The 15,450-nt window shown below is 37.6% G+C and overlaps 1 protein-coding gene and 1 non-coding gene across 3 annotated transcripts; one reads left to right on the forward strand and one right to left on the reverse strand.

The window, feature by feature from the left end:
- Positions 1 to 208: 208 nt before the first annotated feature.
- LOC105056976 (uncharacterized) lies at positions 209 to 2,110 on the forward strand. Its single transcript, XR_012136666.1, has 3 exons — positions 209 to 751; positions 1,408 to 1,691; positions 1,782 to 2,110. It is a non-coding gene; the product is annotated as an uncharacterized protein (transcript).
- A 1,690-nt stretch (positions 2,111 to 3,800) lies between these two features.
- Positions 3,801 to 13,962, reverse strand: LOC105056975 (arginine biosynthesis bifunctional protein ArgJ, chloroplastic). Of its 2 annotated transcripts, XM_010939380.4 has the most exons (18): positions 13,653 to 13,962; positions 13,430 to 13,558; positions 12,825 to 12,948; positions 12,451 to 12,524; positions 12,165 to 12,209; positions 11,989 to 12,039; positions 11,836 to 11,904; positions 11,545 to 11,603; positions 10,959 to 11,028; positions 10,705 to 10,785; positions 10,525 to 10,611; positions 9,715 to 9,837; positions 7,128 to 7,190; positions 6,805 to 6,882; positions 6,512 to 6,657; positions 4,917 to 4,987; positions 4,199 to 4,384; positions 3,801 to 4,120 (listed from the first exon to the last, which is right to left on the reverse strand). In XM_010939380.4, the coding sequence occupies exons 1-17, from the start codon at positions 13,710 to 13,712 to the stop codon at positions 4,302 to 4,304; spliced, it is 1,413 nt and encodes a 470-aa protein (XP_010937682.1). In that variant the 5' UTR covers positions 13,713 to 13,962; the 3' UTR covers positions 3,801 to 4,120; positions 4,199 to 4,301. The 2 variants fall into 2 exon arrangements, with proteins under 2 accessions (XP_010937682.1, XP_029123924.1); XM_029268091.2 differs by lacking the exon at positions 13,653 to 13,962 and having other exon boundaries at positions 12,825 to 12,954.
- Between the last annotated feature and the right edge of the window lie 1,488 nt (positions 13,963 to 15,450).

A 15,450-nucleotide genomic window follows, 5' to 3' on the forward strand; every position in this document is an offset into this window, starting at 1 on the left:
TTGATCCACCATGAATGGTGCATTGCCAGCTTATTTATGAATCAGTTGTTTATTGTTGAATAGAATTTGATGTAATAATGATATTCCTATTAAGTCATGAGAACCATATTAGATGATTTTCGTGGCAATATTGTTTAATCTTTGGCTAAATATCATGCCAATTTGAATAAATAAGATGGATCAACTTTTAACAAAAATGCTCTGCCAGTTCTCATTACAATAGCACCTGGATGGACAGTTCCACTCCTTGTGCTAACATCATTTCAGGAGATATTGGCCGTGAGACATCTGTATATAACCTTAGCTGTGAGAAATCACACAGAGAACATAAAGAGGGTACATGTTGCAATATGAAAGGAACTGCTAAAATCACACCTCAGGAGGTGCTCGACATTTTTCTGTTAGTGAGGAAGATAATTCTGTAGTGCGAGAAGCTGGTACCGTTCCTGGTGCATTTCTGCATGCTTCAAATCTTGATGGAAGAATATCTGACCCTAATGCAATTTCTGATCAAGAAGAAACACTCGATTCAAAAGAGATCAAAACCTGCCAAGAGTCCTGTGATTCTGTTTCCTTGGATGCAAAGAAGCTCAAAAGCTTGAACAAATGCGCAACATTTCCTTGCTCATCAGAGGTGCAATTGGACATTTTGCCAATTAAGGGAAGTAATGAGGAATCAAGCATAGAAGTACAAGGCCGATGTTCCTCCACATTTAAGAGTCCTACATATGCACGGTCAATGTCTCTGCCTGTAAGTTCCTCTCGTCTAATCACTTTTTATTTATTTAATTGGTAACTTGAGTTCTGTAGGTGTATTTGGTGCTTGCTGTCATGTGATTCACCTCTCATTCTTGTTGACTTTCTGGTTGATCTCAAGTTTCATGAGCAGTTCAAGAGAGGTGAATGTTAATCTTAAAAGTGGTTCTTATAAGTTACTGAAAAAGTTGTCAAGATTTATATGAAGGAATTTTATACTCAATGGACTTCTATGCTTCTTGTGGAACAAATTAATGACCAAATGATTTAGAAAAAAAAGGATATTTTTTTTTTCTCGTTTTTATGTTATGAACTGGAAATAACTCCATCAAAGGTCAGATATACGTGCAACCTCCATGTCCTGTTTGTATTGCATTTGAGACACCTTCTGTATGTTGGTCCACACTCTCATCTTTTGTGTGTTTTTTAGGAATTTTTTAAAATGTCGAATTGAATTTATATGCATGTTAGGCATGTAGTCCGGTACTAAGGCTTTCCATGTTGTTACAACCTGGTATAATCTTGTCTAAAATATGTGTCAAAATTTTTCCGTGATGTTCCTCTTGAAAGGCAGCATATGTTCAGGGTGTGCTTCGGAAGTTTCATATTTGTTATTCCAAATTTATTGAAGACACTGTTGTTTTGTTTCAGACTTCTTTGAAGCTTGTTTCTGCCATGAAGGGAGGCCGTGCACAAAATGGGACATCCCCCACTGTGAAGCTGCATGTGAAATGGGCGCCCGAGGTTTATGATCCACCTGCCACATCAATGTCCCATACAGTGAAGAAGAGCCATCACCAACGTCCCAAGGCCAAGAAAAAGGACAGCCACAGGAACAAGCACAGCAAGGGCAAGTCCTATCGGGCAAGCGGTATGGAAAGGAAACACGCAAATCATGGCAGTACAGGCACAGTCTCCAATCCTTTGGATATGAGGTTCGTTTCCAGCTTTGTTTGTGTGGATGGCGCTTCTTTACCATGCATCTAAATTCGTAGTTTTAAATGCAATATCTATGTATTCTTCAGGTTACCAGTTGCTGGAGATAGGTTCTGTCGGATGGATATGGCAAATCGAATGCGGAAGTCTTAGAGTATGCAGTTAGCACTCGTGAATCCAAGTGTGGCGGTGGCTTCCTGAGGGAGGCACTTGCTAAAGTAAATCTCTCTACAGCTGAGGCCTCTTGAATGGATCCCAGTTTTGGCAATGTGGACGAATTATCATCTTGATCATTGTAGATAAATAATGCGTGATAAAAATGCTCAGTGTGTGCTGGCTAGTTTTGTTGTGATTGGAAGAACTTATTGCCTGGAAGATTTTTAGTGGGTTGAAGACAATAAAGCGGTGTTGTTTCTTATTTTTCGAATTTAGAAACTGAACGATACGCAGATGTTTTGGGTGTGGTAGATCATGGATGTCTGTGCGGGTGGATGCCAGGCTGTTTGGGACCTTTTAGCTGCTTGTTGTAATGCCCTGAGTGCCGTACAGCTTCTTGCCATCTTCTTTCTGCTTAGCTTGTGCATCGTTTTATTGCTTTAAATCATACTGACTGCGGTTGTTTTTTAGCAAGGGGTAGAGCTTGAATTGTCTGAAATAATAGTTTGACCATCTGCTATCCATTGAAATAGTGAACAATCGAACTCATGAAAGAATGACGCAAACACGGTGGAGCCTAGTATGGTGTTAAAATTGTAGATTTGAGGAGACATGGTTTATGGGCGTGTGATATCTGTTATCTTACCATCCAAATTCTGTGTGTTATTGTACTTTCCTTTTCCCAGCCTGCAGATGTATCATGGTTAACTAGGGATGTTATCATTTTCATGCCGCGGAAGTATGGTTACGAAGCAGCACGGCAGCTGCTCCGTGGTGGGGGTTCTGTTTCTCTTTCTCGTGGGGCGGGCGTGGTTCTGTTCGTGTTGTCCACGACAGCATGGAGGCGTTGATAACTAGGGAAATAGGTCTGGGTCCTTATCAGTGCCTGTCGGAAGTGCCCTTGGGGTTTTGTCGGTTGTGCGGGACCTGCGCGTGCTGTGCAGATGGCATGGCGGAACTACATCTGCAATCGCTGATGCGCCGCCTAAGGTTCTGATATTCTTATATGCAGCTCAGCTCTTTTGCTAACAACACATTTTGTTGATGGAAGGTAGTGTAGATATGTATGTGCTACTTTGATGACTCTGGATATATCTGGCATGAATAATATACAACCAATGATTGCTAACATTATCTGAAAAAATGGATAACCTCGATGGTTAAGTGAAAGATATTTTTTGTTCCTCACTTGGACGTTCGAAAAAAAAAACGCATTTTGTTAATGGAAGGTGAGCATAAGTATGCATGTACATCTCTGATGATTGTAGACACGCATGGCATGAATAATATATGCCAAAATGCTTGCTAATCTGTTAGTCTTGGAGGATAAAGGATACGATAATTTCACCTTCCCCAGTCTTATCCTTATCTGATTATCTATTGAAAAGTTTAAGTTATTCTCTAATGATTCCATGATGTTTTTTTTTTTTTTTTTGATAGTTAGATGATGCAATTTCTTAATACCTAGAAATGGATGAAAAGATCACACTGCAATGACTTTCAGCATAAAGAATATAATTAAAAGAAATTTTAAAGGGGAGGGGTGTGGGTTGGGGTTAGCGGTGGTTGGTGGTATGAAACTCAAGCTAATTAAGGTCAAAATATAATTTCCTTATATTTTGTCATATTAAATTTTATACATCAGTATGGTGTTCTCTGGTGAACGATGAAGACCTTAATCCAATAGCTATCAATGCAGGAAAAATATCATGAATCGTTTTTCCTATCTTAAAATTCCCTGTTCAGTCCAATTAACATGGAACAACCCGACCTACTAACCCAACCCAACACAAATTTAGCTTAGGATGGGATTAAGTTTGATTAAAGTGGTAGATTAAAAGGTCGAGTTGGACTAGAATAAACCTTCAATCCAACCCAAGCGATCGGATTTATACCCAACACGTTCTACGGAGCAGTTGCTACTGGCAAGTTGATCCAATTCTTTCACCACCGAGAAAAAAGGACTCGATTCATCATTCACCAGTGTGTCAAGATTATCAAATTCTAGTTCACATCTCTCCATGAACTGTTCACAGATGCTCACCTTAAACTCCCTTTCGGATCCCAGTGTTACAACATTGCACCAACGAATCTTCGTTTACACTACTCCTGGGAGTTCTGTACAACAGTAAAACCAGCGAAGTTTCTACATCGCAGCTAAAACGAAAGTTTGTTATAGCATATGGAGACACCAAATATCATCCTGAAATTTGGGTTGCATGATGGTTTAAAGCATTGCAACCTGATCCCAAACTACTAGGTCCTCGCGTACCTATTGGAATAACAAGAATTAGTCGCTGCTTTTATTGATTTCCAGAAATTAGGTTCCAGAGGGGAAAGGATTTTCTACCTCATGTTTCTGGGTTGGGTCTCAGAAGAGGCCGTCTCTGTTTATTGGGCATTACTCTAGTTCAGAATTAAAAAGTCAATCCAATGAAATGCAGTCTTGAGTCTCATGTAGTATATTCTGCATTTATTTTGACATAATCATAACTTAAATCACAGCCCCATGCTTTTCCGTTTCCTTGGCCAGTCCCTGTAATATCAAAAAACTGTCATTAGCAAAAGTGTTTGAGAAGGAAATTTAAGCTCAAAATGAAAGAAAATTACATACAATGTATCAACAAAACAACAAGGAGGCCTATTAATCATAAAGGACTTTTTCTAGCAAGGGATGCGGCAGCTCTGGCAATACATAATAATGGGTATCAGCTTGACTGCTTCTTGATCATGTTGTCCAAAAATGTAGATTTGGCCATATTATTTGGTTCAGGCTGTCAATGTAGTTACCATCCATGCAGCAAGGGGAACAATGTTTGCACTAGTCAAAAGGAGAATACAAAAATGACCTTCAAGTTTCCACCGAGATAAAAATCATCTAAGATAATTCACATGTGAAGAACTAGTTTGAAAGAGATGCTATAGTGTTTTCATCGCCCAAGAATACCAATTATTTAATCCCTAATTTCACTGCCATGTGGAACCGCACATACTGAACATAAGAAAGGTCCTCAACATCCAATATATATTCGGTGTGATTGTCCAGAAGGAACAGTTTGAAAGCTTACCAACGGACACATGGATTTCAACAGTCCCATGGGTCTCTCCAGCCAGCCTGAGATAATTACTAGCCATGGCCCTGAGAAAAAGAAGCTTTGAAGCTTAAGAAAACTGCTGTAGAAGATCTTAATATGTGAGTATTGAATCATGATTAAAAAGAAAATCTGCGCAATATACAATGATAAGATGTAACAGAATCCAGCTAATGCATGATATTTATCATTCATGTTCCAGTTTTTGCAACAAAATATTGAAGGTACGATCATGCAGAAGAATCCAAGGCTTTTAAATAATATTGAACAAGAGAGAAACAGGTGAAATGATGCCCCAGGCAAACATATTTGGATAGTCAAGATTTTTAGCTTCCTCCCTTCTTCATTCATCAATTATGATACATGAATTTATAACATGATGCTCAGAGGGATTTTTTTTTTTCTGCAGCAGAAAACTTACCAATTTGTTAGCAGACATTAAACATAAATGCAATAAAGGATCTGCCTTGCTATTATTTTGTATTGATGCATAACTTAAATGCCAATATTTTTTTGTGTTGGTTCTGAATAATCCAAACCACCAATAGTTGAGGAAAAGTAGCCAGGAAGTTTCGTGATATGTGTTTGTGAGATGCCGCTCTTTCATCATTTTGTTCTACTACTTTATGGTATCAAACATTCTAGCTGTGAAATTTTTTTATTATACTCAGCTCCAGTGTTCTTTTCTGCTAAGGAGCAACTACTCGATATGACTGGCAATAGACCAAAGGATTTAATTCTCGAGAGGTTTAATTCATTACTAAAACATGTCTCTTAATCTCCTCAATATGGATGAATCTAATCTAAACAAATCCAAAACATCCTCCTAGATCCATGATATGACTGGCAATAGACCAAAGGATTTAATTCTCGAGAGGTTTAATTCATTACTAAAACATGTCTCTTAATCTCCTCAATACGGATGAATCTAATCTAAACAAATCCAAAACATCCTCCTAGATCCAATGTTTGTGACGTTTACAATTCTTGTATACCATGAACAACTAGTGTTCCTTCTCTACTATCAACCTGTCAACCACTATTTAACCACTAAACCACCAGAAGATATCTTTTTCTTACTTTAGCAGACCAATTTTCTTCTCCTCCTCAAACTTATTGGTGCATTTACTTTGTTAGCTGTACTTCACCACATAGCTTCCTACCTCACACCCCCAGAAACAAATATAAATCTGCAAATATAGGAAAATTACAAAAAAAAGAATCTAATAAATTCACAATTCTTTTGCAGTAAAATGTTTTCGTTGAGTTTCTTGTGCCACTAAATCAATACCAGCTGATATTCTTACGATATTATCTTCAATTCAACCATGTCCCCTAAACTGTCAAAATGGTTGACATGTATAGCATCATAAAATGTCGACATCAGTTCTTCTCTCTTCATTCTATTGATTGTGCAGTCAACACAAATTCGTGCAAAGAACTTCAGTCAATTAAACCTTAGAAGACTTAGAAGTGCTAGTGATCTCATCTCGTGGAGAGTTGCTCAACAGAAAAGGCACAAAGCCAAAACTAAATCCTCATTCTGTATATGATATTAGGCTTTCTCAAACCTGTCAAATGGAAGTGGTTGGCCATTGTTCATTAGTGGAATATCTCCAAGGGATATGCGAAGATCATTTGGATTGAAATAGACACCTGCATAGCCAACAGCACATGCAATGCGACCCCAATTTGGATCTCTACCATATACAGCAGCCTGAGTGGAAATTATAGATCTTGAATTAATGTTTTAAAATGGCTAAAATAACATTGCATCAATTATTGGCAACAAAAAATAATCTAGCAGTAAGTTCACTCCCTTTAAAATCAAAAAGTGAACAATGCATTAACATAGAAGACATACTTTTGCAAGTGAAGAAGATGCCACTGAGCGAGCAATCTTTGCTGCTTCTGCCTCATTACTTGCACCAGTCACAGAAACCTACGGATCATTAAATTTTGTCTGTATAAAGTGATTGCCACTTCTATTTTTTATGGAACATCTTCAAAGAAAACTATTGAAATGAATTACATGCATCAAATCATAAACAAGACTGAAAGTGAGCCAACTGAGCTATGTTTGTAATATCATGCAGCTTTCATCCATCTTTTCAAAATCGTATAGTGCTAATACACTATATATGAAAGTGCTAAATATAAAAATGGATTTCTGTCATTGCATGGAACCTCAATTAAGCATGTCGCACCCTCACCATCCCATGCTATTGATTTTGCAAGACCTTGCATCACCTGGGATGGAAATTATAGTTCAATACCATTATATAAGATAAAAGATGCATATTCTGCGTATGAAATAAAATAAATTAAATTTGAAAAGTAAGACCAAATGCAACAGAACATCAATTAGCACTTACAGACTAAAACAACAAAAGGAATTGTAAGACAACAAGCACGTGGTACCATTTAAATCCAAAAGGCATTATAACAGAAATACAGACATTAAATTGGGTGCCTCATCAAGAAAACTAGAAGAACAACTTACAGCCTGTTGGACATCAATATATAATTGAATGTAAGCAGCCTTTTTGGCCTAAATTTTAGTTTCCCTCAATAAACTAAGTTTTTAGACTACAAATTTATAATTGGCTTAGTTTGCAACTTGTGATCAACATATGGAAGTTAGTTTTCTTTAAAATATGCAATATTTATCTTGCCTCAAGAAACAATAACTAAATCCACCTCGTACAAGGTTAAGCAAGCAAAATTTCATAAAGCAAGATGACTCATAAAGTTTTAAAAAAAAAAGGTTTTCCACTGGACTCATTTTTATGATTTCTTCCCCCATATTGTGCCATGGAGATGCTCTAATAAGTGGATTATGGAATGCTATCTGCACCTTCATGTTTGCTAATATACAATGTGTCTAGATCAATTGAGAATTACATGCTTAGAAATCATGCAAATCAAGGTACCTTTCCTATTTTTCTCATATCTAGTGACTCCATTTCATGCTGCACAAGTGGAGAAATGAATGTTAAGACATCACATGTGGAATTCATTTTATGCAATCATATTAGTTTTACAAGATAGTTGAGGTGGAATTTTTTTTTTTTTAAAACCAAAATTGTGGGAGTAAGGAGGACCCATTAAAATAAGATGAGCAAAGTAGACAGAGATGTTGAGATGGAAGCATGTTAGTGGCAGGAGGGATAGAATTATGCAACACTACTTAAAAGGAAGGTTAAATTTAGCAACAAAAGAGAACAAAGTAAGAAAAAAAAAAAATGTCTGGTCTCGATGTGGTGAGGCCACAGATGGCCACAATAAGGTGAAATCTTGAGTATGTGTTAGGGAATGGAAAAAAGCAAGACAAATGAAGGTAAGAATGAACACAGAAGAGATTTACATACCATCAATATGTTATACATGATTCTGGATTGGAACTAATAGAAAATTTGAATCCACACAGGAGAGAGCTTGATGGGAAATGAAGCAAGTTGGATTTGTAAGGATAACAAAATCTTTCTGCATGCACTTGTATTCCACTCATTCCAAACTTGTTCTCTTATATTGTTATTGGGGAGTGTAACTTGACAAGCAAGTGCCATAATGATGCAAAAATATAATTATCTGCTAATTGGGAGCTGCTGGCCCACTAAGAATACTTTAGGTCATGGCATATGACGTAATAGATGAGCATGTGGTTATGTAAACATGGTGCAATCCTCTATGTAGTTGGCATCCTCAGCATCACCAAAAACCCACTTCTCCAAACATTTACAATGCATCAGAGACCGGCTTGCAAGTTTGCCTAGCAGCTACTGAGGACCAATGTGGCAAGAGATTTGCAAAGGATTTTTTTAGCTGCTTAGTTGATGGGATATAGAGAAGCAAGACAACATTTTGGAGAAGTCTGCTTTTTAAAAATAATTTTTTTGGTGGTCTAATTCACACTAAGAATATCACTCACAAAAGGTTGAGCAGAAAATATGGGAGATTTCACAAAACAAGTTGTGTTTAGTACTTTCAGATACTTCTGATAGATTTTAGTGTCTTTGCTTCCTTATGGGTACTCTTTATCCTAGCAAACTTTTATTTTTTTGGTAGGAAAAATGAGCCGGGTCTCCCAAACAATAAAACAGAAAAGAAGCATGAGAAAGCATGAGAATAAGGCGACGTTGATATAATGTAATCCACTCTCATAAGATCAAACAATGCCTGTGGCCATCCATCAGTCCAAATCACTAGGCTAGCAAACTTTAGTAACTAATGCATTACCATTTGGTGCTCATTAAAAATCAAATCGACCCTACTATATCTACATCTAGAAATTTATCTACATCTATATCTATATAAACACACACATATATGCATACACATATCAACAATATGATTCCTTGTGCTACATGCTAGGTCTTCTTATGTCTATACCTTCTCAATTATATGCAATTTCTAATTTTTAACCACTCCACAGGTTTCTATTAGGCTTAAAGAGACAAAACTAAAACAACAAAAGTCTTGCTCTATCTATTGCAGAGGAGATATAGATATCTGAACAAGTTGTACTTCAAGAAGACAATATTGAGATTATCATGCTTGATGCTCTGTATTTTGATAATGGTATCCAAGAAAGATACTGATTAGTGTTTAAACCAATCAATCTGCACAGCTAAATTGAATATGAGTAAACAGAAAATTTAGTGTCATCATTATTCTACATGCTGCGCAAACATGATTTTTGTTAGTGTTTCTTATAATGTGATAGAACCAAGACCATCTTAATGTAAAAAAATCAACAGCTAAGGAAACTCACTGCATCCAGGCATGCTTGTAGTTCAAAAGCTTCACAGCTATTAAGTGAAGAAACCTTGGCTGAGCCAGACATTCCACTAGCCAAAGCGATAACAGAATCATTGGTACTTGTATCTCCATCTACCTTCAACAGGACATCAGTGAACTGAGTTAGGTGCTAAACTGACACCAAATGCACGATCATATCTATCAGACACCAATCCAATAATGAAATAGAATAAATGAAATAATATTTAGTTTCCAAAACGATGATCTGACTACAACTCCTTGGCTTAAGCTTAAGCACAAATTATAACACCAACAGATAACTGAGATAGATCTATCCTTTTTGTGGCTTCCTTTAGTTTTTCCCAAGAGAACAGAGCAGGGGGGAGAACAGGTAGATGAATGAGGACAAAAATGGAAAGAAGAGATCTTGACAACAAGGACCCTGTCAAAACTAGCACAACATCAATTTCCAGAATGCAGGAAGTCAAGGACTGCAAGCTATATGTTTCACACCACCAAATGGTAATAGACAAGTTCTGAAAACAAACATTTTTTAACATCAACCATGAAATAAGGAAGCTGAAAGTTGCATCCGACAAGCCACAAAGCACAGAACATCGCAGCAAGCCTTCATGCCAACTTAACCAAACCCAATAAACCAAAAATTACTTGTCCAATATTCATTTGCTTCTTGTCCCATGAGACCATTTATTGCACAGTCGGTCTGCACTGATGAGATCATTAAATCTGGAATGTTTTATCATTCTCCTAGATTGAAAAAACTTTTGGAGCTGATGTATCCCAAGTAAATGGCATTACTTACTGTTATTTGATTGAAACTTCTGTTCACTGACATTTGCACCATTTCTCTCCAAATATTGCTTGTCACAAGAGCATCGGTTGTTACCACCTAAGACATCAATAAGTAACCATAGATATCATTCAGAAGATGCATTGACATGGTGGAGTGAGAGAAATAAAGAGAGAAAGAGATGTGACATACACCAAGCATGGTTGCCATATTTGGATGAATCATACCAGAACCCTTTGCCATTCCCCCTATTCTTATTGGCATCCCTGCAACCTTATCCATTCAAAGAGTTTGCTAGATGATCAAGCTAACTTGCACCAAATTTTTGGAGCATAAATAACTGCAATGAACTTACTACTTTCAAATTAGAATATATTTCCACACTATCATAGTAGTCGGTAGTTAAATTACAATATTCAACTACAGCAGAAACCAGTAGTTCATACCTCTGTTTCAACAGCTACACTCTTGCTTACAAGGTCAGTGGTAGTAATGGCTACAGCTGCAGAGTCTGCACTGCAGAGGTAGAGAGACTGATGTAAGCTAAAACTTTACAAGGAGTGCAAAATACCTGAGACTAAAACATATTAAATATTTCAAACCATTACACAGGAGTCCTCTTACAAACGCTTTAAGAAACCTTTTAGAAAACCTAACGGATAATCAGGTCTGTGATTCTGAAATGCTGAAACTTGCACTTCCCATTTTAGCTAGAACTTCTATTACCTGTTACCCGAGCAATTAATATACTTATGCGGCACATTATGAAAGTCTTATTGTTTCACTGATGGCTTTTAGCATTTCTTACAGTTTCTTCATAGCACAAACCGAGATGTTATTGTGATTCATGGACTCTTCTTCACATCTATACATTTGTGAAACAATTATTTATGAAAGAGAAGCAAAAAATTAGAATAAAAGGAAGCTTATATAATCCAAAAGTTACAAAATAACATTTTACTGGCAAGCTCAATTATCAGGAGGTGCACTATCCAATCTCAAAAAAAAAAAAAGGAATACAGTGAGAAATACCCCTCAACAGTTGACGATAGTGAACTAACAAGTACTGGGAGTGAATTAAGAAGAGCCCCCTGCAGACATACAATCAAGCATTAATTGGAAGACAAAAATTCAAGAGAAGCAGAAACTTGCTGAGATTTTTTTTAAAAATGGCAACATATATTTCAAGACAAGGCGCACATCAGGAATTAGAGTTTTTTGTCCAATTCAAAATAGCTGGATATAGAGACTTACAACATGAAGCTTTGCAGAAATTTCAAACAGAACTTTAAACATACACTTATCCTCTATATGCTGCTGTACCTTCTTTATTCTATGACCAATAACACCAGTGGATTGAATCAATACTGCTTCCGGTCTCACTTGGAGAAGCTGCAGCAGAAACATGACCAAATATTCACAAAGCTCATGTAGTCAATATGAGGTACAGAAGATAATCTTTCAAAAATGGAAAACCTCAGCAACAGCACTTGCACATTCTACTGCATCCTGATAGCCGGCATCACCCTGTAATATGCCAAACATTACTTTAGCCTCATTTGATGAAAGCTGTAGAAGTAAGGTCTCATGTACAGAACATCATTCTGATACATCAGCACATAGAAACTAACAAAACTGATGCATGCACTTACTGTAGCAGCATTGGCTTGCCCGGCGTTTACCAATACCGCACGTGCCTGTAAATTTTGGAAACTTGTAAACTCAATAAATTTTGTGAGGAAAGGACAAATTTAAAGATCCCCAAGGAAGTTGATCAGATTGATTAATAACAATCATAAAGGAAACCATCAGAACTTGTCTTATCTGCCAGTTTAACCTATTAACAACAGAGGATCTTCCACCTCTTCACTTTATGTTAGCAAGTTCATAAACCAGCACATCAAATCAAATTGACCAATTGGAGTAGAAATCACACACCGATGTGGAACTTTCTAGTACATGTCTACAGTAGACAACTGGTGCAGCTGCAACAATATTTGTCGTAAAAGTTCCTGCAATCATAAGGGCTTGACATGATTAGAGCTTCTTTGCTTGATCATTGATAGAAAAAAGAATACTTGTTTATGGTGCTGGAAACTCAAAATGAGCACATTCTAGAACTTGGAAACAGTGACATGAGCAAACCCATATTTTAGACCAACAGAAACAGCAATATTAGCAAATAACAGCTGAAAAAAAAGGATGTCTCTAAACATGGCAGTTCATTTTACTCCATAGTCGTGCAGATTTTTGTCATGCACCTTAATTTACGGCTAGGGTAGCATGATAGTGTAGCATAGTAAGGTACTAACCCGCAGCCACTGCATCAACATCACATGTCACCAGAGCCAGGTCAGGTTTCTGTCCTTTTGCCCGCAGCCCACCATACATGCCTGCAGCTTTGAATCCTTTTGGAGCAGTAACACCACCAGGTATCTACAACTTAATTGAAGCTAGCACTAAGTAAAAGCTCATGATACACTCACAAGACATGAGCTGTAATGGATTGACCATTACAGAATCTCCTCTTACAAGAAGGGTTTAGGCTTGCGAAGTTTCATAATTATTTGTGCTTTAGATGATGTTGTTGGCGATTAGCTACTTAAGCAAATAGTGATTCGAGTATTTCAGCAGTCTTTCTTCCTCGTAGCCAGTATAGCTTCCGAGGAGGCAATAAAGCCTCAGTAAACCAACCAATCATAGGTTGTGCAATTGATGGAAGTTGGAACGAAACCCGGCATGACAGGGAATGATCAATGCAGAATTTTATTGAAGCGAAAAAAAAAAAATAAAAGATGGATAAGACATCACATGGAAAGCCGTTATCCATAAGCTTCTAGGTTTCGACTTTAGCGTCCAAGATTACTGTGAGGGGAGGATAAAAAGATAATCTCTTTCATGAGGGGAAAGAACCTACCTGCTTCCATGGTCCATCGGGAAGAAGAATCGGCGCCGCGGGAATGTATCCAGAGGCTGTATCAGTTTTCGAACAGATTACAGTAGAAACCCTAGCTAGACGCCCACAAGATCCATACAAGCTCCAGCTCTGATATCAAGATACTATCAAAAAAAAAAAAAAAAACAAAAAAGCCACTGAAAGCCGCGAAGAAATAAAGGAAGGTGATGCGGGATTGCGTCACCTCTGAGCGACGGATTTCAGTAACTCGGTTGGAGACCGGGTGATTTAGGGCAAAAGCCATCTGAGTAGTCGTCTTTGGAGAAATAGATTCGCGGACAAAAGATCGTTATCCGGGTTAAGAAGCCAAGAATCTCTCGTTCTCGTTGGTCGTCCCTTCCTGGCTTTCTTTTCTTTGTGCTTAGCTCAGGAACAAAGGAGAAGATGAGGAGAGTGAGGATCCCTCTGCAGTGATGAGAGTGACAACCGAAGTAATGGAGCGGAGAGCAGAGGGAGTCGGCAGCATATATTCTACCGTCTCGCCCTGCTCTGCCTTCTCGGCGAGGGGCGGAATAAAAGACTTCGCGACGGCTCCAACTTGCGGAGCATGTGAACCGGTTAACTCTGGTCCGGCGGTCCGTATGTCTGATTTCCAATTACGAAGCGGCCCGAACGTTTGCACAAATGCGATCTTTTCCCCCATTTCGAACAGTGGTTTCCAATTTTTTGCACGTGGAATCGACGAATGAACTCTGGACGCAACCCTCTCCCCACCACCAATCCATGACCAGCCCGATCTTATGGTGCATTCCCTTCATCTTGGAGGAAAATCAAAGCAAATGTATGCGTTGTATCTCCTAAACCACCGTAGTCAGATTCTGTACCAAGCACATTCTTTAAAGTACGACCATTGAGATGGTGGTACATCTATTGAACTTGATCCGAAAGTATCAGAGCACGGTGCTTACAATGTTCCTTTACTTCTGTGTGATTTTGGGCTGCTGGATCTCCAAGTGGACCAAAACCTTTCTTCTAATATCAAATTATTGCTGCTGAATTCTAAATTTGATCTGAGATCTGTAAGATCAAGAAAAAATTGAGGCCGATAAGGCTGCGGTTGCTCCTCAATTAATTATTGGATTCGAAATGAAATTTCTATAAAATAATAGAAGAGAGAGAGATAAAGTTGAGAGGAAGAATGAGTCTGCGGAGAAACTTATCTAAGGAAGGGAGAGAGGTAGCCATTCCAAAGATGAGCAGAATATGTAATAACTGTAAAGCAATGGCTAGTTCATAATTAAATGGGACATGACAGCTACTCATCTACCATTGTTGTTATAACTGTTTTAATTGTGCAATGGCTGTGAGCGTAGTTGCCACCAACATTCTCCGGCAGGTATGATTGTCCCTTCAGATTGTCCTTGTCTGAGATGATGAAGCTGGATATGCCGAGGTGATTTTTTTTAGATCAGTTGAAATATCCTCCGCATTAGTCTGGATACCAAAATATAACTACTCATTTATCTGCTTTTGATTATAATTATATAATTTTTTGAATTATTAAAAAATTATTTTTTTCGTAATCTTGATCAAATGACTATTGGCTGGTTTGTTATGATTATCCTCCGCATTAGTATGGATACCAAAATATAACTACTCATTTATCTGCTTTTGATCATAATTATATAATTTTTTGAATTATTAAAAAAATATTTTTTTTGTAATCTTGATCAAATGACTATTGGCTGCTTTGTTATGATTCTAATCCTTCCCCCCTTCTAGATGGATGACTATTTGTTTAGGGAAAAAAAAGTCAGTGGCTTGAATTCATGAGCATGGAAGGATCTGACTGCATTTAATTCTTGCGGTAGAATAACGGAAATGTGTCCTTTATTTTTCCCACTAGTTGAGGGGGGTTTTGGATTCGAAAGGCCGAAATCTTTTACTGGATCTTATATAGAATTATGAGAATTGTTAACACAACGTTGTCAACAACGTGATCTTCATGTATAATAATCCAATCTATGTTAATAAATACATAA

The sequence above is a fragment of the Elaeis guineensis genome, chromosome 14 (assembly GCF_000442705.2).
Source record: "Elaeis guineensis isolate ETL-2024a chromosome 14, EG11, whole genome shotgun sequence".
Lineage (NCBI taxonomy): Eukaryota > Viridiplantae > Streptophyta > Magnoliopsida > Arecales > Arecaceae > Elaeis > Elaeis guineensis.

Bases quoted from the DNA above. Each gene is read 5' to 3' on its own strand.
- LOC105056975 (XM_010939380.4), bottom strand. From the start codon at position 13,712: ATGGCTTTTGCCCTAAATCACCCGGTCTCCAACCGAGTTACTGAAATC. The intron at 12,949-13,429 runs GTAGGTTCTTTC...ATTAAGTTGTAG, and splicing joins CCGATGGACCATGGAAGCAG to ATACCTGGTGGTGTTACTGC. The intron at 6,658-6,804 runs GTATGTCTTCTA...ATTTCCACTCAG, and splicing joins CATCTTCTTCACTTGCAAAA to GCTGCTGTATATGGTAGAGA.